The sequence below is a fragment of the Martes martes genome, assembly GCF_963455335.1.
Source record: "Martes martes genome assembly, chromosome: 3".
Taxonomy (NCBI): domain Eukaryota; kingdom Metazoa; phylum Chordata; class Mammalia; order Carnivora; family Mustelidae; genus Martes; species Martes martes.
The window spans coordinates 15,631-37,357 of record NC_137890.1 but is presented as its reverse complement, the minus strand read 5'-3'; the positions used below and the strand labels follow the sequence as shown (position 1 = coordinate 37,357).

General features: G+C 45.8%; 1 protein-coding gene across 2 annotated transcripts; it reads right to left on the bottom strand.

The window, feature by feature from the left end:
• Positions 1-1,919: 1,919 nt before the first annotated feature.
• Positions 1,920-15,461, bottom strand: CHAMP1 (chromosome alignment maintaining phosphoprotein 1). Of its 2 annotated transcripts, XR_013966575.1 has the most exons (3): positions 15,328-15,461; positions 10,566-10,686; positions 1,920-5,432 (listed from the first exon to the last, which is right to left on the bottom strand). XR_013966575.1 is itself a non-coding variant. In XM_080799026.1 (2 exons), exon 2 carries the CDS (start codon positions 5,376-5,378, stop codon positions 2,934-2,936), a length of 2,445 nt encoding a protein of 814 aa, XP_080655152.1. In that variant the 5' UTR covers positions 5,379-5,432; positions 10,566-10,688; the 3' UTR covers positions 1,926-2,933. The 2 variants fall into 2 exon arrangements, 1 of the variants encoding a protein (XP_080655152.1); XM_080799026.1 differs by lacking the exon at positions 15,328-15,461 and having other exon boundaries at positions 1,926-5,432; positions 10,566-10,688.
• Positions 15,462-21,727: the final 6,266 nt, after the last annotated feature.

The window sequence follows — 21,727 nt, the reverse complement described above, 5'->3', positions numbered from 1 at the left end:
TTACTGTAGCATTATTTACAATAGCCAAGATACAGAAGGAGCTCGTGTCCATCCATAAATGGTTAAAGATGTTACAGATATTTATGTGTGTGTGGTGCACGCACGTATATATATGCAGATGATGAAATATTAGTCACAAAAAAAGGAATGAGATCTTGCCATTTGCGACAGCATGGATGGACCTAGAGCGTTTTATGCTAAGTGAAATAAATCAGAACAAAAGCAATACAAATGATTTCACTCATATGTACAATCTAAAAACAAAACAAACAGGAACAAACCAGTGGTTGCCAGAGGGGAGAAGGGGCTGGGGGGGATGGACAAAATGTGTGAAGGGAGGTTAAGAGGTACAAACATAAAAAATACTCAAGCTTTTAGGAAAAATACAGGAAATATACCACAATTTAATAGTAATTGCAGGTAGGGTTAAGATGATTTTTAGTTGTTTTCTAATTTTTAAAAAGATTATGTACAAAAATAGATTTTCATTGATTCTCATTCCAAATGAATTCAGATCTGAGTTGGTAAGCATCCTTCTGTCTTCATCTAAGACAAAGCTGTAGAATCCACACGAATATTAAAAACGAAAGGAGTGTGGTGCCTGGTTGGCTCAATTGGCAAAACACGAGGCTCTAGATCTCAGAGTTGTGGATTCAAGTCCCACATTGGGCATAGACCTTAAAAATGTAAAAAAAAATCTTAAAAAAAATAAAACAAAAACAGTATCTGCTACAGAGAGATCCCAGATAAGTCAATAGGTCACCTAAAATTTAAGTGTCAGGTCCATGAATGTTGAGTGAAGTCTAGTAATCTTTCATACTATATAAAACTCACTGGACTGAGCTCATTTAAAATAGTTGTAATTACAGAGGAAAATGAAAATGTAGATAAGGTCACATTGACTAGAAAATGAAAATGTAGATAGGATCACAATGACTAGAGGGTCACATTGACTAAAGCTACTGTATAGGAGGCAAAATTGCCAAGGTTAAAAAAAAGGGGTGGGGTAACCTTGATCCTGAGGTAAAATGAGAAAAAAGTGGAAAGCCATAAGCGAGGTGAGCCAAGAACACACCGGCTTAACCAAAGGCCAAAACTATTCGTCCATCTCCTACTTTGGCATAGTATCTTCTGTATTATGAAAAACCCACATACGATGGCAAGTCATGGGATCTGGTTGGCTTCACCTTGAGCAAAGGTCTAGGAAAGATTCTGTGAGAAGTTTGCACCAGAAGTGTAAAGTCCTAAGGAAAATAATCTGTTACACTTAACAGTTGGTTTGAGACCAAAGGCTTCAAAAGGGTTTCTGGGTGCTGCACACCTTTGTCTTTTCCAGTCATGATTCTGAGTCAGTTTAGATGAGAACAAGACCACCGTCTTATCCAAGGTATGCTACTTATCCTTCTTGTTGGCCTAGAAGGAAACTCCAGTACTGGAAGCTTTTTCTCAAGGGGCCCAATGTAAACTGACATCAACTACTCACCAAAGAGGTGCAACCTGGAGCCTGTAACGTCCTCCCAGGAGTCTATAAACACGCACATCTTCCCAGGATTCTGTAAACACAGTGTCTTCTCAATTGGCATATTAATTAGGATGTTATGAAAAAAAGTGCTTGCTGTTCAAAAATGTCTGGGAACAGCTTCATTAAAGGTAGTCTCTCAGCCCTTGGCTGCACAGGAGAATCCTCATGGCACTGAATGCTTCACATGGTTTTTACACAAGTCAGCTAGGTGTGGATCTCCCACAAAATGTAGTGTTTCCCTCATGTACCTGACCACAGCACTGAGAAAACACAGCTTAGAAAAGGCTGCTCCAGATGGGAAAATTAGCATGCTGAGAACAGGGGGAACAGGAAAGAATCACGGACTCGCGGTATCATACAAGGAAAATTACACAAAAGAAAACACACACATACAGGTGCTGCTGACATGAAAGCCTTTGTTTTTAATTTGGTTGATAACACATTTGACAAAATATTTTAGAACAAAATGATCCACAAACAGGCACAAGGTATTTATGGCAACAACTGTGGAAACATACAATCGACATACTCTGAAACAGAAATGTCTCCTTACAAAATTTTCTACCGTGAATCTGGAAGACTCTCAGGTCCTACCCATTACCAGGTCTGAACCCCACCTAGGTGGCGTGTCAGGCCCAGGAGCAGGAAGTGCAGTTCTGACACATTTGGCAGTTAAGGATCATCTGTTGGTGTGAGCTCACAGGGAAGCAAAGAGACAGACCCGGGAGTGGGGTGGCATGGGGAAGGGGGTGCAGAATGGAAGACTCAGAAGGAAACAACTAAGGACAGGACCTAAGTCACACTCATCTTTCCCAGTTTCCTAGAGAAAGCTACAAATCTTTTTAAACTTACTCAATATCTCTTTTAGCAGAAAATCAGCAACCCTGAGACTCCAATTTTCCATGACATAACAGCTAATAAACATCTAGAACTGCTCAAGATTTATAAACTAACTTCATATGATCAGAAAGGAACTTAAGATCTGAAAATATATTGAAGAGAAAAAAATTTCTCAAATTTTCCATGCCTAATTCTTAAACGTTCCAACTAATAATTTCCACTGTCCGAAGTTAGTTTCACAGAAAGATACACTTTGACTAGATGTTTTACATCGAGGACAACTTGCTCTTGGTAAGTGGACCTCCTACATCTTCATATTATTCAAATACATTCAAAAGAAATTAGAGAAATTTTATCCATTGGAATAAAGTTACAAATTTATTGACTTACAAGATAGCCACAGAGACATGAAAAAAAGAACCAAATGGTCATTCTCTGGAACACTACTGAGACAATTAAACACAGTACAGCATACACATCAACATCTACTGATCCAACTATGCTATTTAACTACGCTTTACAGTTTCAACCAACGACTCTGGAGATCACACACCCACACCGTGGGGAAAAATCAAATCTGCGGCTCCTCCAGTGGCTGTTCGAGAGCTTCCATCAGCTTTTTATTTGCCTCCTCATTATGCCGGCTTTGACAGTGGGTTAAATGTTTCTTAAAGCCTCTTGGGAAATTTGATTCAAAATTACAACGTGGACATTTAAGTAAACTCTGCCCGTGGGCTGCTACATGATTTTTAAGGAGAGATTCCAAAAGGAAAGCCTTTCCACAAATTGTACATTTATAAGGGCTATGAACATTATGCTTATTAACCAAATGGTGCAAAACTGCACCTTTTTTCATAGCTCGACAGCAACAAATTTTGCAGTAATACTTTCCTTTTCCACGCTTCATATACTTTGCAATCTCTTCCTCAGAGATAAAAGCCTCTTTCTCTTCAGTAAATTGTAAGACATTTTTGGACTGCTCTGGACTAGTCATGTCCATTTTGTTCTCTTTACTAAAATCAAGAGATTCTACATCAACCTGTTCTTGATCACTGCTTGATTCTTGGCCCTTGCTGTCTAGCACATCTAGATCTGCTTTTATATACTCACTGCTACTCAGCTCAGCATCTGAGTTCTCTTGGTTGTCTTTCTTGAGCTTCTTTGAGGAAGGAAATAAGGTGTCAGAATCTAAGAGTTTCTTAGGTGTAGCTAGTAGTTCTTCCTGAACCAAAATATCACACTTTTGATCATCTATGGCATCGGTCTGTAGTTCATCACCAAGCTCAACTCCCTTCTGAGATTCTGAGAAGATAGCAGATTTGGGAAGTTCAGGGAAAAGGGCATGTTTCCGGGGCTCTGGAAAGAGAGCACGTTTTCGTGGTTCAGGAGAAGCTGGAGAGGCTGTTTTGGTGGGCTCAGAAAACAGGGCGGGTTTTCTAGGTTCGGTATCAAGAGAGAGAACAGGTTTCCATATATCGGAGGTTGCCTTAGGGGACTCAGACGGTCCGGAAGGTTTCCGAGGTTCAATAAAGAAGGAAGACTTCCAGAGGTCAGGGGAACCACCTCGGGAACTTTTCTGGGACTCGGGAAAATCAAGTGAAGCAGGGGAAGTTTTTCGCTGATCAGGAGAAAGCTTCCAGAGCTCCGGAGACCCTGAAGGTTTTCTGAGCTCTGGAGATCCCGCTGGACTGCGGATCTCTGGGGACAATGGTGGGCCTGGTTTGCGAAGCTCAGGAGACAAGGGAGGTCCTGCTTTACGAAGCTCAGGGGACACTGAGGGGACTGCCTTCCAATGTTCAGGTGACAAGGCGGGAGCTGTTTTTCGGAGTTCTGGAGGGCCAGACTTCCACGACTCAGGAGACCCAGGGGGAGACTTCCAGGAGCCAGACGAGACTGACGAAGACTTCCAGGATGCGGGGGACACAGAGGAAGTTGGTTTCCACGGTCCAGGTGAGACAGAAGGAATCGGCTTCCAAGGACCAGGAGACACGGCTGGAGCAGGTTTAGCTGGCTTCCAAGGTCCTGATGATGCCGAAGGACTGGATTTCCAAGACCGTGGGGATCCAGGTGGCCCTGGCTTCCAAGAACCTGGTGACACAGCTGGGGCTGGTCTTCTGGGTTCTGGAGAGACAGCAGGGAATGGCTTCCAAGGTTCCGGAGACTCCGATGGGGATGGCTTTCTTGGCTCAGGGGAGATAGTCCGGGCTGGTTTCCGAGACTCTGGAGATGCAGTTGGGGATGGACCCCAAGGGTCAGGGGAAGCAGCCAAAACTGGTGACTCTGGAGATGAGCCTGAAGGTGGCCCCAGTGTTTCTGGGAAATGGGAGTGTTTCTGGGGCTTAGTAAGAGTGGCCTTTACTGGCTCAGGAGATATAGGGGCAAGTTTCTGTGGTTCTGGAGAAGGAATAGGGACTGGTTTCTGAGACTCAGAAACAACAGGGACTGATTTTGGAAGTTCAGGAGAAGAAATAGAGGAAGATTTTGGAGGCTCAGGAGAAGGAAGAGAAGGTGTCTGTGGCTCAGGAGAAGCAACAGCGCCAGGCTTCTGAGGTTCCAGGGAAGTGAGAGGTGTAGGTTTTGGGGATTCTGGCGATAAAATTGGGCCAAGTTTCTGTGTTTCTATGGAAAGGGCAGGTATGGGTTTGGGGAGTTCTGAATTAGAGGGTGTTTTCTGGTGTTCAGAAAGGGGAGGGCTTTTCCCAGGATCTGTTTCTTTGTTTAGCTGATTTTTTGGTTTCTCATTCCACTTCTCTGGGCCTGCATGTTTAGAGGTGATGTGATAGTACACATTGGAGTACATCTTGCTGGTGAAGAAGCACTTATGGCAGTGGAATAGCTTTGCACTTTTCTGGTAAAATATCATTTTACCTAACCCACCAGCATCCATTTCATCACAAAATTCTGGATGGATGGTGCCCATGTGGATTTGCACATTTTCATAATCTGTGCCTCGGAAACTGCAGTGGTCACACTCCAAACGTGATGATGGTTTACGGATTTCCTGGAATACTTCCATTTCTCTCTCTGTTACAACACACACGATTTTATTCTGTAAAACCTTTCAACAGTACTGCAATAAAGCAGAAATAAATTATTTTCAGCGAATACAACTTTGAAAAAAAAACGCTGTTCTCTATCCATTCTATAACTGCATAATTTTAAGTCTGGAATGGCATGTGTATTTATCAGATACCTCAGTAAAGATTCTGAAGAGAAAGGAAAGATGGAACTAATCTTTAACTGAGGTCCAGGAGCTGTGACTTTTAGAGGTATCCCCTCATGTAATCCTCCTAAAACCATGACTCAGTATTATTTTTATTTGTAGATGAAGAAACAGGTTCAGAGAGGTGCCTCACCCAGGTTATAACGGTGACCCAAGCCTGAACCCAGAATCACCTAGCATTGTGCCTTACATCTTGACTCTGAACCCCGGAATCAACAAGGTAGCTGTCAGCATATAAAGCTTAGCCAACACCAAAATTAAAGGTAGGCAATTTAAGGCTGAGCAAGAAACTAGCTCCCCTTCAGAGAGCATTTGTTAAACTAAAACTAAAACATGAAAAGATGACTTTTTAAAAATATCAACACATTTTGTAATGTTTTATCCATCCTAATATCAAGTATTTTATTTATTCATTTAATAAATGAACTATTTTCTGTGCCCTGTTTTTCTAGGCATATGGGTTTAAAGAGAGGTCTTATACTATGGTGCTTACATTAGGTGCAAAGCCAAGTGCGCACAGATGGCTGTCAAGGAAAGATGCTCAAGCACAGATCCTGAATGATGTAAAGGCAGTGTGCCTAGCAAAGGGCAATTCGGATCGATGACACCCTTGAGGCAGGGACTTGCTTGCCAGTATTAGAAGTTTAAGCAAGTCTTCGAGGGTGGTGAAAAGTACAGGCGCTCATAGTTAAAAATGTAGTCATTTATGCAGAACAACGTATTTACACAGTATCACTTGTTCTATGTACACATAATCTTGCACAAACACACCCTACACAAATGAGATATTAAACACATTGCTTTCATTTAAGGAAGAGAAAGTGGCTCTGGAGAAAGACCACCAGGCTCCTGAGGCTTCAGGGCGAGAAGAGAAGGTTTCAGAGATTCTAGAAACCAAAGTAGGCCAAGTTTGTATGTTTCTACTTATATAGAGAATAAGCACTAAATTTCCTTGCATATCTTGAATTGGGGGTATTTCTGAAGGGAAAATTCCTAGAAGTGAATTACCTGGTTCAAAGGTGATTTACATTTAAAATCGATACATTTCATAAAACTCTCAAGAAGTTACAGTACTATTACATACCAACCAGCAGTGTATATACCAGGGACAATTCCCCAACTCCCTCATCAATACTGAGCATTATTAAACTTCTAAGTAAAAACTGGAGCATTATTGCAGCATTATTTTAAGATGCTTTTCTTTAATGAGAAAGAGTGAACATTTTCCCTTGTCTATGAGCCATGTGTATTTCTTTTGTAGGATGTGCCTTGTCCATTTAATTATCTCTAAATAGTCTGCATAAAAGAAGTCATCCCTTTACTAAAAGTATTTTCCTAGTTTATCATGTCTCTTGACTTTATGGTATGTATGTGTACATATATATGTGTTTTTCACACACAGCTGGTTTATGTAAAAATTAAAACCTTAAAGGTATTTTCCTTATGACTGTTACATGTTATGCTTTCCCGCTCCATTACCTGTTAAAGCAGTCAGTATTTTTTCCCTATGGCTTTGAGGATTTCATTCTTTTTACATTTGTACTTTTTTGGCGGGGAGGGGCAGAGGGAGAGAGAACCTTAAGTAGGCTCCATGCCCTGGGTGGCAGAGCTCCACTAGGGGCTCAATCTCACAGCCTTGGGATCACGTCCTGAGCTGAAACCAAGAGTCAGACCCTTAACCAACTGAGCTGCCCAGGTACCCCTTTATATTTGTATTTTTACTCTATCTGGTAAAAAGAGACAGGGATTCGGCCTATTTTTTCCACCCCAAATAGTTCAGTTGTCTCTGCAACCTTTTCCCTCACTGATCTGTAATGTTCCCTTTAGCATTTACTAAATTTTGTGTTTAGGAATCCATTCTGGACTCTGTTTTATTTTTAAATTTTTTTAGGCGATCTCTATCCCCAACATGGGGCTCACACTCTTCCAACTGGGCCTGCCAGGTACCTCTGACTCCCTTCGATTCTCTACTGGTTCCATATGCTCCCCTCAGCTTGGGAACTCAACAAGTGCTAAAAGAGATCCTGTAACATACACAGTGAGTTTATCCAAGTGAATCACAAAGTCTTTCCTCATTAAATTATGTCCTATCCTTTACCAAAAGTATCAGCTACCACCAAGAGCAGGCACTGTTTTCTGTGCTAATAGTAATTACAAGGTTAAAACGTATTCCTTCCACATTACTGCTCCTCTAAGTACAGTAAAGACTAGAGACACTTATTTATATTCAGCAGCTCCCACTTTAATAAAATTTCAAAAATATTAACTTAAAAATTTAACATTTCTAATTTTGATAACTTGTTTTGAAGAGGTTATTATTATTATTATTTTTAAAGATTTATTTATTTGTGAGAGAGAGAGAGAGAGAGAGAGGAGCGAGAGTGAGCACAAGCAGACAGAGTGGCAGGCAGAGGGAGAAGCAGGCTCCCTGCCGAGCAAGGAGCCCGATGTGGGACTCAATCCCAGTACACCGGGATCACGACCTGAGCCAAAGGCAGCTGCTTAACCGACTGAGCCACCCAGGCGTCTCTTGAAGAGGTTATTATTGACAACATTGTTTTCTATCACCCATATCACTGGTGCATCATTTGCATTTTGGGGGAGCAGTCTAAATTTAAAAAGGTGAGAAGACAGTTGAGGAAACAAGTGCTTTTCAGAAAGTAGTAGACCCTTCTGAATTACCCTGCAACCATCCTGGCTTTTAGAAAATTGTTTTTAGGGCTATACAGACTAAAAAAAAGAACATGGTCACTTAGTATTGAAGAAAAATCTCTGAAAAGAATCTTCAACTTACAAACATAATGAGGAAAACGTGTAGAAAGAACATGTAGGTTAATGATGCCCCTCAGGCCCAATGTCTCATAAAACTAGAAGAATGTTAAAAGAAAAGGCTGCAATACCTCACTAACCCCATCTGGCCATAAGTGGCCATAATGAACAGTCAAGGGATGTTCCTATTAAATAAGGTGGACATTAGATATTAAACCACATCATTTTATTATAATAAGCCCTACATCAAATATATTACAACACAGAGGTTAAGACCTCAGGCTTGCTGGGTTTGAGTGAGTCCTGTTTCACTCTATGGCTTTGTTAAGTTGCTGAATCTTTCTATGCTTCAGTTTCCTGGACTCTCCAATGGATGTTAATATTCTGTAGTATATTTAGAACAGCATCTCGTGGTGAGCCCTCAGTGTCAGCTATGATTATTAAACTAGAAACTACAAGGGTAGCATCTAACAAATACTTCACTTTCTGGTAAGTAAATATTCCACAACGACCGTGGTAAAGTTGTGGCTGACCAATACGCAGTATCTCATCTGAAATATACTCAAGTCCTACTCACTACAGGAAGCGAGGCTTTGTACTTTCGTGATTTGAGTTTCTTAAGCTTAAATGAACTGTTAACTATGGAGACTTTTCCCACCTCCTCCAGAAAGTGGGGTATAGGGGCACTTGAGTGGCTCAGTCGAGCCACTTAAGTGGCTGCCTTCGGTTCAGGTCATGATCCCAGGGTCCAGGTTGGGCTCTCTGTTCAGCAGGAGTCTGCTTCTCCCTGCCGTTCCCCCCGTTTCTCCTCTCTCTCTGCCAAATAAATAAAATCTTAAAAACAAAGAAAGAAACAAACAAATTGGTGTACAGTAGGAGAAAGTATTTTTACTTAGTGACCTCTCTCCTCACTTTACCTAATTTAAAGTCCCATTAACAAAACAACTTTTTTCATTTCCTGTATGTTACCTCATCAATTTTTTACCGATACTAACTCATAAAATAGTGGGTCATCCATAGGCCCAGTAAGCACAATATAGGGATCAGATTATGAACTATAAGTATAAGAGTAAAGCATTTTCTTTTATTCCCACAGAAATTACTGAGCACACTGCTCTATCAATCAGGAAGGTTTTTTAAAAAGTGTTTCTGGCAAACTTACCAAACGAAAAACTGACCTCTCTAGAAGTGCAGCAAGTAGAGAGCTGGTCTCCTCTTCAGCCACACCCTCTATCCCGACTGCTGCCCAAGTGTTACGGTTCTTTTCTATAGGAAAAGCTCTACCCCATTTCTCCCTATTTCTACTTTCCATTGGCTGTTATCTGTTTCTTGCCTCTCTGGAAATTCTACACTAACCCTACATTTTACAGCTGCTCCTGTAAATTACTCTATCTTTGATGAATATCACTTAGGCTAATTCCTGCTGCTTTTGCCTCCTGCAGCCTCCAGCCACCCCAGCTTCTCAGATTGGACTGACGCCTTTTGTTCTTAATTACTGTTTGTTGAATCATCAGCTTTCTCACCCCTTCATCTAGTGCCACTCAATCAGTTCCTCAACCATCCTGTTCCCTCTAGTCTGTGTTAGACCCCATGACTCCTCAGACGTCAGTGTTCCCCATCTCTCCCACCCGTCCCTCCCTATCTTCTCTTCCTACCATCAACTTTTCTGACCAGTCTACCCAAACCTGCCTGCTCCCAGGCCTCATTATCATACCCTAATAACCTCTTACTTAAAACAAAAATGAAAACAGGAACTGTACAAAATCCACTTCTCAAACCCCGAACTCTATCATATAGGTGCATATCTAGCACACATTCACGTACCATTATGTATGAGTGCATGCATCTTCCTTGAGTATAAGCACTTATAAAAAATGTCCACATCTTAGAAATATTCTCCTAAATGTTAAAAGGCAAACAAAAACATATGGAAAATTGTTAGAATAACACTATAGGGGCGCCTGGGTGGCTCAGTGGGTTAAACCTCTGCCTTCGGCTCAGGTCATGATCTCAGGGTTCTGGGATCGAGCTCTGCATCGGGCTCTCTGCTCAGCGGGGAGCCTGCTTCCTCCTCTCTCTCTGCCTGCCTCTCTGCCTACTTGTGATCTCTGTCTGTCAAATAAATAAACAAAAATCTTAAAAAAAAAAAAGAGTAACACTGTAAATCCAGGACAAGCACAAAAAGAACAGGCTTTTCTCTGGCAGACTTACCAGCTTATCTTCCTAGAAGTCTTAAAAGTATGTCTTCAAAGGGCAGGCAAATCTACATAGCTTCTGAGTGAACTACAGAAAATAGTCTGTAGTACATGAAGAACAAAGATGAGAGTTGGACCTGAAAAAAAAAAAATAAAGGAAGTGTAATCAAACTACATTTCTGTGCTAATCTGTACCCCTGCAAAAGAATTCTATTTCTCGCACTGTCCTGCTCCCTGCGACAGCGACAGGGATCCAATCCACCTGCTTTAATGAAATAATACCAAAGATGACCACGGATACTACCCATGATACCAAGCACATCTAACTCTACTTTAAAATCTACTATGGAATTAACGTCCTTGTCTATAACCTTGTCTATAACCACAGCTCTCAAACCCACTATTTCACTTCAGCTGACAGGACAGCACTTGGCAGACTGCTGCTGTGACCACAGACTACAGGAACAGCTGATGTTTTGTCCATTATCCATACTACACTGCAGGGCAGCAAAGTCCCAGGCAGTGAGGAAGGGACAAGGTAATCAACAGGACTAAAGGGCAAAGGAAGAGGCTTCGAGAAACAAGGAAGGAGAGTGGGGCTTCAGTGACGACTCAAGGACTCAAGCCTCTTCACACGTGGATTTCAAAGAGAAAGTATCAGGGTCTGGGTGTTTTTAATTGGAATAGAAAGGAAGAGAACTGGCCACAAACAAGCTAGGTAATAGCTCACAGCACACTTCTGCAGGCAAGTTCTGGCACATTTCTCTACCTGTGGTCATTCTGATAGCTGTGCTTTCCCTGCCTCCAGTTTCCAGTCTCCCTTCCTTGCAATCCACTCCATACAGTTTCTAGCCATGTCCCAAACACAAAAACCTAATGGCATTTGCCTACCCACAATTCCTCAAAGTATCCCAATACCATAGCATATGGAGCTCTTCACCACTGTCTGGCTGTGACTGGACCGCATTCTCTAAATACTGATCCACCTATAATTCCACTACAAACCAAGCCTCTGGACCTTCACACAGGCATTTCCTCTTCTTTACACTCCCCATCTTGCCATCCAGCCCTCAGGCAAGTCTCTCCATCCTTCAGGCAGAATTACTTCTTAAATAATGGCCCACATGCTCCGCTCCCTGTACCGTCCCCCTTCTGTACCCCTGTCCCCAACCCTCTTTGTGTGCACACCCCCAGTGTAGCCATCACTCTTTGGTACTCTAAGAGTCCGGCTCTTAGAGGGCAGGGACTACCCATTCATCCCCGCAACCCTTGCACATCCCTGGCACATGGTATATGCTCAGAAAGTATCTGTTTGTTCCCTCTAAAACATTCCATCATGATGGAGACCTGACCGACCTTAGATTCACGGGATTTTACAACTAAAAGAGACCTGAGCTACCATCTAGTTTTCAAATCGCCGGGGTTTAGAGAAGAAGGACTTCAGGGACCACCTTCTTTACAACTTCAATTCATAGCTGAGGAAATTCAAACCTAGACATTAAGTAAAGCGATCAAGATGAAGCAAATAATCAGCTTCCGACAAAGGACCAGATTATCTATGTTCTTTCTGATTTATCTAGACTAAACTAATGCACTGGAATCTATAAGACCTTGACAAGGCAGTATAACGGGCAAAATCAAGATGAATCCTCAGAAAACTGCACTCCACAGTCCACACGGGACAGAATGTCCCAATGGATCACTGTCTCCAGTTCTTGGCAGGAAGGACACTTTGAGTTCATAACACTAAGCAACATGCAAAAGAAAGTAGCCAGGATGGCAGCCAGTCTTTAAAAACATGTCTTTTGTGAGTAAAGAAACTGATCAACCTCAAAAGTGGAAGAATTGTGGATAATATGTAATGTGTCCTAGAAGCAACAAGTGGAAACTAGCAGGAAAACAGATTCTAGCTCAAGGTAAAGTTTTACAAACTACTCAATCATGGACTAGAATGAGCTGCTTTGCCAGGTAGGAGCCCTCCGTAATCATAAGGCAATGGCCAGTACAGGACTGAAAGGATCCTCAAGGGACTCGAGTCCAAACTCTTCACTTTACAATTGAGAAAACTGATGCTGATGGAGAAAAGTGCCTGAGATCACAACAGTTAGGTCAGAGGAAGCCACAGAAGATCCTGATTTCCTGATTCTGGATCTCTGCTGAAACATCATGAGGTCCTTCCCATAGGCACGCTGCAACAGTGAGTCCAGAATTCAGCTCCCGGGTAGAGGCTAGACACTGAGATTCCTCCCAGCTTTAAGATCCTACCATTCCCCACCCCCCACTAAATTTCAGAGCTCCTAAGACTAAATATAAATTTATAAATAAAAAATTTATAAATAAAAAAATATTTATAAAAAATATAAAACTCTACACAGTCCAGACTAACAATAGTTAGTTCTCTGATCCTACTTTCTGCCTCTACAGACTATATGCTGTCCCTAAAAAAAGTTCTAAGTGGTTTGCCAGTCCACCACCACATCACACCTATCTCCTATTCAATAGCGTTCTTAAAGTCTAACACATGGTCCTCACTAAAAACTTTCTGATGCTCTAGCTTTTAAAAACAAAACTCAGTATGGACAGCATGTTTAAGGCTATCTGGGTTCAAGTAGTATATACCCACTAGCATTGCTCTTTACCACTAAAAATTAATTAGTTAAAAATTAGTAAACTTTATATTTTAGTTTTAGGTTAAAGAAAATATTGAAAGGAAACTTCTCTACTTTTATTTACCTTTTTTCCTCCTCTGCACACAATTTTTCCTATTATTAACATCCCATATTAGTACATTTGTTACAACTGAGGAAGAAATACTGACATATTACTATTTACTAAAGTGCAGAATTCAGTTAGGGGATCACTCTACCTGTTGCACAAGCCTATGGGTTTCCACAAATGCAGTGTCACATACCCAGCATTACACAATGGAACAGAATAATTTCACAGCCAGAACAATTCCCTGTGCTCCTCATAAACACTGGTCTTTTTATTGTCTCTGGTTTTGACCCCCCTCCCCCTTTTAAGACTTTACGTATTCATTTGAGAAAGAGAGAAAAGGAGCAGGACAAGCAGACTCCGTACTGAGCGCAGAGCGCGATGTGGAGCTTGATCCCACCACCCCGAGATCCTGACCTGAGTAGAAACCAAGAGTCAGAGGTTCAACTGACTGAGCCACCCAGGTGCCTCCCCCCATGTATTTTTACAATTATGGTAAAATAGGGGTGCCTGGGTGGCTCAGTTGTTAAACGTCTGCCTTCAGCTCAGGTCATGATCTCAGGGATGGAGGACCTAGGTCCAGTTCAGGTCCTGGGATAGAGCCCCGCACTGGGCTCTCTGCTCTGCGGGAAGCCTGCTTCTCCCTCTCCCACGCCCCCTGTTTCTGTTCCCTCTCTCGCTGTGTTTCTCTCTGTCAAATAAATAAATAAAACCTTAAAAAAATTATGGCAAAATACAACAAAATTTACCATTCTAACAATTTTCAAATGCACAATTTAGTGGTATAGTATATCACAATGCTGTACAACTGTCCCCATTATCCATTTCCAGAACTTTTCATCACCAGAAACAGAAACTCTGTACCCATTAAACAGGAACTCCCCATTCCCGCACTCCCACTGGTGCCTGGTCATCTCTATTCCATTCTCTGTCCCAGTGAGTGGGATCACACATTTGTCCTGTGTTCTGGCTTACTTCACGTCCAACGTCTACACCACAGCATGTATTAGAATTGTGTTTTTTTTTTTTCTTTTTTAAAGATTTTATTTATTTGAGAGAGAGAGCACGAGAGGGGAGAAGGTCCTTCCCCCCCGCGGAGCTGGGAGCCCGATGCGAGACTCGATCCCCGGACTCTGGGATCAGGACCTGAGCCGAAGGCAGTAACCAACGGAGCCACCAGCCAGGCGCCCGAATCCTATTCCTTTTGAAGGATGAATCCCATCCCACGGTGCAACCACAATTTACTTTCCGTCCATCTGTTGATATGTATTTGGAGGACTTCCTCCCTTGGCTATTCTGAACAAAGCTGCCGGTTACACTGGCGTACAACGAATGCTGCGAGTCCCCGCTCTCAACCCTTCCCAGTCGAAACCCGGGAGCGGAGTTGCTGGACCCTACGTAACTCTGCGCTGAAAGCGGAGGAACCACGACTCCCTTTTCTACATCACCGGCTCCAGCATTCTTCGTGGCCGCCAGCCACGCGCCCCGCGCCCTCCCCAACACCTGGGATCTGTCTCTGCTCGCAGCCACCCCCGTGGGTGTGGAGCGGTACCTCGCTCTGGTCTTACTTCCCGAGCTCTGACGGCTGATGCGCGCCCTGCGATGTGCTCAGGGGCCATCCGGACGCCTTCGGTGCAGAAGACCCGTCTGGAAGCCGGTTGCTCCTGTCGCTGGCTGGCAGGAGCTCTTCCCCTAACCCGGACGCCAGCCCCCGGCCCGCTCCAGGGTTTCGGGTCTCCTCCTCCGGGCTGCCCAGCTCGTTTCTAAGCAGCAACAAGGACAAAAGCCCACGCCGACGAGGGGCAGCGAGAACGGCGTCCCGGACTGAAGCGGAACGAGCGCCTCCCTCGCGGAGCCAGCTCCGACCTCCCCGCCGTGTCCCGCACGGTGCTTCCCGCCTCCCGCAGACGACGCGCGGCTCGCCCCCCGCCCCGAGGCCCACCCCGCGGCGGACCCGGCGCAGGCCTGCTCCTCGGTGCACGCCCGGGGCGGGCCTCCTCGGACCCGGGCCTGCGGGACGCCCCGGCCCGCGCGACGCCCTGCCCGCCCGCCCTGCTCCTCACCGGTGGGCCGCGGCGGCGTCCACACACGGGAAGGACGGCGGGAGCCGCGCTCGCGGTCCCCGGCTGCTCCGCGAGGCCCGGCGGCACGGCGGCCTCCCCAATGGCTGCGCGGCGCAGGCGCGGGCTGCGGGCGCGCGGGCGTGCGCGCGGCCGCCGGACGGGCTGGCGGGGGCTGATGGGAAGCGAGTTTGGTGTCCCGCGCCCTCCGGCGCGGCCCAATCAGGTTGCTGATCGCGGGCGCCGCTTTGCCGGAAGTACGCTAGCGCGTCGAGAGGCCCGCCCCGCCTCCGGAAGTGACGAGACCCGTCTCCCCCCGCCCCCCCGAGGTACCTGGGTGCGGAGCGGGGCTGAGTCTTGGGTCGGGGCTTTCTTTGAGCGGCGCGGACGGCGACGGGCTGTCGCCCTGCTTGAGTCGGGCCGCGCCCAGGGAAGCTCTCCAGGCCCCGAGGGTGGGTTTCGGGGGGACAAATGGCTGAAGCAGCGAGAAGGCCACGCCTCTCGTCTTCGGGCGGGGAGACTTGGGCGCGGGGCGGGTGGAGCCCGTTTGCCTTCCCACGTGTGTGGGAAAAGCCGCCTCGTTGTCCCGGGTCGCCGGCTCCGTGTCGTGAGCCGCGGCCTGGCCGACGAGCAAGACCGCTTCTCGCCGTCCGTGAGTTGGAGGCCGGCGGAAGCTTCGGAGGTCCGGGAGAAGGCCTCGGGGCCGCGCCTGTTTCTTCTCTGCCTGCTGAGGCCGCCGACTTGTCGGAATGTAAGCGGCAGAAGGTAGCGCAGAACCAACGACTGCGGGGACCAGAGTTTGTGGTACAACCTCGGCCTGGACGGACCTGTTGGTTCGCAGGAAGCGAGGCTTCCAGACTGGGGGGGGCTCCTTGAAGTATGTCCTGGATGACCGGGGACCCGGGGCCGTGCTCGGGCCACAGGACTTGTGCGGTGCACCCGGGTGGCCGCCCGATGGCTGCTTCCCCGGGAGTGAAGCCGGAGAGACGGACGTCGCTCAGGAGGTCTGAGATGCGGTGGAGAGAGGGGACCTTGGAAGGTGGAAATGAGCTGAGTTGTAGCTGTTAAGACACGGCCGGAGCTCGGGGAGGTAGTTCTTGTTTGCGCGGGGTCTGGCCTTGCTCCCAGAGGGCAGCAGAGGAGGGAAGGCTTCTTGGAAATATTTTCAGGGCTCTCTGTTTGACTGGCGTGGTGACAAAGAGGTACCATGATACATTGTAATGATATCTAAGTTGACTTTAAAAAGAAAAAAAGGCGAAGAGTATGGCAAGCATAAATGGTGCTTTTTGATCATCTTGGACTGTTTGGCACCAGTTAAATCAAAGTTCTGTAACCGGGAGGTGTCCTCTACTTAATTACTGTGGCTGACAGGGTAAGGACGCCCTCAAACTCACACGCTCCTATTCACACCTCCATTCCTGAGCATCCCTGCCATGAGAACTACAGTGAATTTCCAAACTGCAGCTGATCACCTTATTTAATGAATCAGAAAGCACTTTTGAAATCACCTGAGGCCTCCAAGGTCATTTAACACCACTCCTGTTGGGTGCGACGGGTGGATGTGCCAACGCAAGGTGAGTGAGTTGGAATACCCCTAAAAACCCTTTCCTGGAGGGCTGGCTGGAGAACCTGGGAGCAGCGTTCCTCCTTTACACCACGTAGAGCACGCCTCCACAGGGCTCTGTTCCCAAGTGCCCAAAGCAGAGGAACCTTTGCTGGTGGGGATGGCGTGGGGATGTCTGGAGGTTGGTGAAATGATTATTAATTTATAGTGTGGCGTAGGTCCCAGGTGTTGGCTTAGTATTACATATTCTGTAGAGACAGTGGCTGAGAGCGAACAACGTGGAAACCGGTCTGGAATGGATAAGGTAAGGGGGTGTGGGCAGTAGGGGGTGGGGTTCGCAGCCCTGGCCAACCTGGATCTCCAGTTTACCTAGGAGTCTGTCATTTCACTGTGTGTGATTTCACAGATGAAGAATATGCCTTTGGGTGGAGTATGGCCAGACTTGTTCCAAATATTTCGTAGTTGGTAGAGAAGTGAGCGAGAGGGCCTGCTAGGAGAGGCGTGAGAGGCTGAGTGCTCTCAAGACAGTGTTGGCTTTCGTAGGGCTCACTTTGAGCCTGCACACAGGACTGATGAGAATAATGAAAAGTCTTGTTCTAAGGGTGGAGTACTGGAAGAATGTGGTGCCCCCTGTAATCCTGGGAACAGGACAGATTTGGAGTCCGCTGTGGAGTTGCTTCGTGAGAGTGGTGGTGATCTGCAGCATCTGGCTGGTGAGATGCCTGTCTTTTTTATGAAGTTGGGGCATGGTTTCTGTGACTTTGTTCTAATGGCTGCAATTTCCAAGGAGCAGGATTGTAAGATACCTGTACCTGTAAGAATTGGTTCCCTGGAGTGGGCCAGTCCTGTTCTGTTGCTGAGAAGTGTGTCTCTGGTGATTGGAGTGTGTATTACAAGCCTATAGGTAAATGGTGGGGTGGTTACAGAGGGCAGTGGGCTGTTGTCATTGATGATTCTAATGGATGAATTCCTTATGGTGAGATGTTAGGTCTTATGGATAGGTATCCTCATAAAATGCCCATAAACGTGCTTTTGTTGAGTGTAAGGGTACGTACATTTTTATTACTTCTCTTAGCCCTCCTTGTAGTTGGTACTCCAGTGAGCGCTGTGTTACAACATTACCTGCATTGTATGTATTTGCATATTGAAAATGTTGGTGACACCCCCACAAACTATATACTGGCATCTAATTATTATTAATAAAATTTTATTTTATTTATTTTCTTTCAAGTTTTCTTTTTTCATTCTTTATTTGAGCGAGAGGAGAGAGAGAGAGAGCACGAGAGCATGAGGGGGAGAAGGTCAGACTCCCCACGGAGCTGAGAGCCGGATATGGGGTTGATCCTGGGAGTCCAGGATCATGACCGAAGCTGAAGGCAGTTGCTTAACCAACTGAGCCACCCAGGCACCCAATAAAATTTTATTTTTGACAACAAAAGAAGTATCCTCCTGTCATTCTTAGTTTAAGGCGAGGCAGGGGGGAGGGGAGGAGGCAACCCTCTTTTGGTACAAGTAGTGATTAATGGTAAAGGGAATTTTCCTTTTAAATGTTTGTGGGCCTTGTTCTTGGACTGCCAGAGAAGCTACACTTTCACATTTACTAAGGTCGAAATGACTTAGTGGAACTTCAGAGCATGGGCTCTGTTTCTGCCCGGAGCACACATGGTACATCTGCTTCATCAGACAAACAAAACAAACAAAAAACCAAAAAGGAGCATTCTGAGCACAAGATAAGAAAAAGAGATTTCCCTGGTTCCCATAAAATTAAAGTCACACAATCTGGCATATACTAAAAACATAGATAAAACTGTCTGGAATGTCCTTGGTCATGATGATTTGTAACTATGTAAAAAACATATGTGACCCCACACCAAATATTCCTCGCCCCCCGCCCCAGCACTCTCTTCTTTGTGAAGATTGTATATGCTTGGCAGCTGTCCTAACTTGGGCTCAAATAAAACTTTTTCTTTCTTTTTAAAAATTTTTAAAAGGTTTTCTTCATTTTTCATCAATAGTACCATAGTCCTTCCTGAGAAACATTATCAGATTCTGTTGGGAGATAAACTTGGTCTTTGTTATTGTGGAAGAATAGAGTCCATGAATTATCTGTCTCCTGTTTCCTATTCCACGAGTCCTGGCTTTGGTTCCACACCTCCATGAATCACACAATGATCCCGGGTTTAGCATCGGCTCATCCCTCTCTGCAACAGGTGTGTTTGACAGAAGAGGCAGCCTCGGTGCGCCTGGCAGGTGAACATCAGGACACTTCCGGTAGGGAGTTACTGGGACCCTGATTCTGAACCTGCTCGTGGCACCCAGAGTAAATAGATTTCAGATTTAGACTTTAGGAAGAAATTTTTTATCTGTGATGACAACCAAAGAAAATTTGTAACCTCTAACCTTTACCCTCACCCTTAACCTGAATCCTGAACCCTGAGCCCAAACCCCAATCTGAACCTCTAGCCATGAATTTTGAACTGCAAATCGAAACCCCTAATGCCAACCCTGAACCTGAACCCTGAAGCCCAAATCCAAACCCAAACCCTGAACCTGGAACCCCTAACCCCTAGCAATGTTAACAAAAGCCAAAATGTAGAAACTATGCAAATGTCCATTATGTGGTGAATGTGTAAACAAAATGTTAAGATTTAGGGTTAGGAGTTTATGGTTTATGGGTTAGGGTCAGGGCCAGGCTGGAGATCAGGGTCAGGGGCAGGGTTAGTATAACTGGCTTTCTCCACCCTCTCCCTCTGGCCCTCCTGGTTGGGCAGGACTCACCCAGGGTCACATGTGCATCAGATATTGAGTTGGAGCATTGGTCTTCAGCCCTTCACTCCTGGGTATTAGCAGGAAAAGTGTGAGATATCTGCCTGGTCATTGACTGTTTCAGATCCAACTCAACCGCAGTCAAGGGTGTGGAAAGCCTTAGAGGTTATACAAGTTTCTTCTACCCTCTCACCTGGGAAGGGTGCCACTGGCCCCACTCTGCCTGGGCAGCCCCAGGTTTCAGCATGGCCCCGACCTGCATGGGCACTCAGTAGACACATACGGACTTATATATGACTGGCTGCAGTGGCCTACTGCCCCCATGTAGAGCCCTCTTGTGGGCTGGTGGTGCCCTCCTTGCACCAGCTGTATCCTTTGTCCCAGCCAAGCAATAGCAGTAGGCAGTTAGGTCTCAAGACTGTCTTTGGCCTCTGACCATCCAGGCAGGATCTCTGGTCCTCCAGTTTAGGTCCTGATAACCCCCATGATCATTCACTGAGCTGACTGTGCTCTTGGCAATTTTTTTTTTTTTTTTAATTTGACAGAGAGAGAGAGATCACAAGTAGGCAGAGAGGCAGGCAGAGAGAGAGGAGGAAGCAGGCTCCCCGCTGAGCGGAGAGCCCGATGTGGGGCCCGATCCCAGGACCCTGAGATCATGACCCGAGCTGAAGGCAGAGGCTCAACCCACTGAGCCACCCAGGTGCCCCTGCTCTTGGCAATTTAAAAGGTCCATGGACATTGTAGACAGCCCCTGGGGATGTTTCCATTCCCAATGTCTGTGTGGTTGAGACAAGCAACTCCTCCTTCATGGCCTCCCAGCCATTATTAGTAATAACCCTCCAGACTTTGAATGTGGCCTGTGGCTACAACAACCACACAGCACACTGGCCCTGCAGTCCTTTGGCCTCTGGTTATAATGTAAATATTTGACGTGCATGTTTGTTAGGAATTAAGGATATAGGAGAAACTGTGTCTCCCAGTGGGCAGTTTCTGGCTAAGGCTGCATGGTGTTGGACAGCCACATGCATGACCCTAGGAGGCCTGCCAAGTGTGGATTTCGTGCTGTGGAACAATCTTGAGTCTCCCACGGCTTCACTGAGCAATAATTTCCTTACCGTCCTCACATTTGATCTCTACTCTGTAAAGGAGAGAGAAGAGACTGGAAAATGAGCCAGTGTGTTCTTTGGGGATGGGTGATTAATGTGGGGGGGGTGTGTGACTCCTGTGCTCCCTCCTCCCACGGACATGAATGAGGTCTGTGTACCTTCCAGTCTTTGAGATGCGAGGACCCAATGCCCAGGGCAGGAGCCTTGAGCTTCCCACCAACAGCAAAGTTGTTTTTTCAGCAGTTGGAAGAGTGTCTTGCCATCATGGGGAGACAGGAGGAGCACTGGGTGGCCGGCTGCAGCCCCTGACTCTAAGTGCACCTCTTCCTTCCTTGGGCTTCAGATTCCAACGCTGTGGAGTCACCCACCAGTGATGTGGAATCTACTGCTTTTCCAGCCCAGCATCTGTTCTCATGTCCAAATCCAGCATCTCAGCTTCCCTTTGGAACCACATCTTACCTGCCTCCCATCCAAACAGTTCCAGAGGGCAGACCCCACATTCCACCCACCTCAAAGATAGACATATGATCCAAATGTACCCAACCCTGTGCTCTGTCCTCTGGGTGTTCTGATGGCTTCAAGGCTGAGAGTGTGTCTCAAGCCAGGCCAAAAACACTTAAAGCCATGACTTTTCGTGGAACCCAAGAGAGGGAAACCCTTTCCAGTAGAATGGATGGTGAGTGAATGTCAGCCTGGAGTTGTGGGAGGCCCCAGATGCAGTGAGAGAGACTGTGCCTGTGAATGGGGCCTCCCCAGAGCACTTAGCAGGATGGAGGGTTGGAGGGGGTCCAGCTCACACTGTGAGGGTGTGAGCCCCTGGGCCTGCCAGGTCCAAACCCACTCTTAACTTGTCTCTTGCAAGTATTAATGTATGTTTACCATTAAAAATATTGATTTATTTTACTTCGGTAAGTGTGTCCAGTCCCTTGCCATTCAAAATGTGCTAGCTTACGCATCAGGATTGACA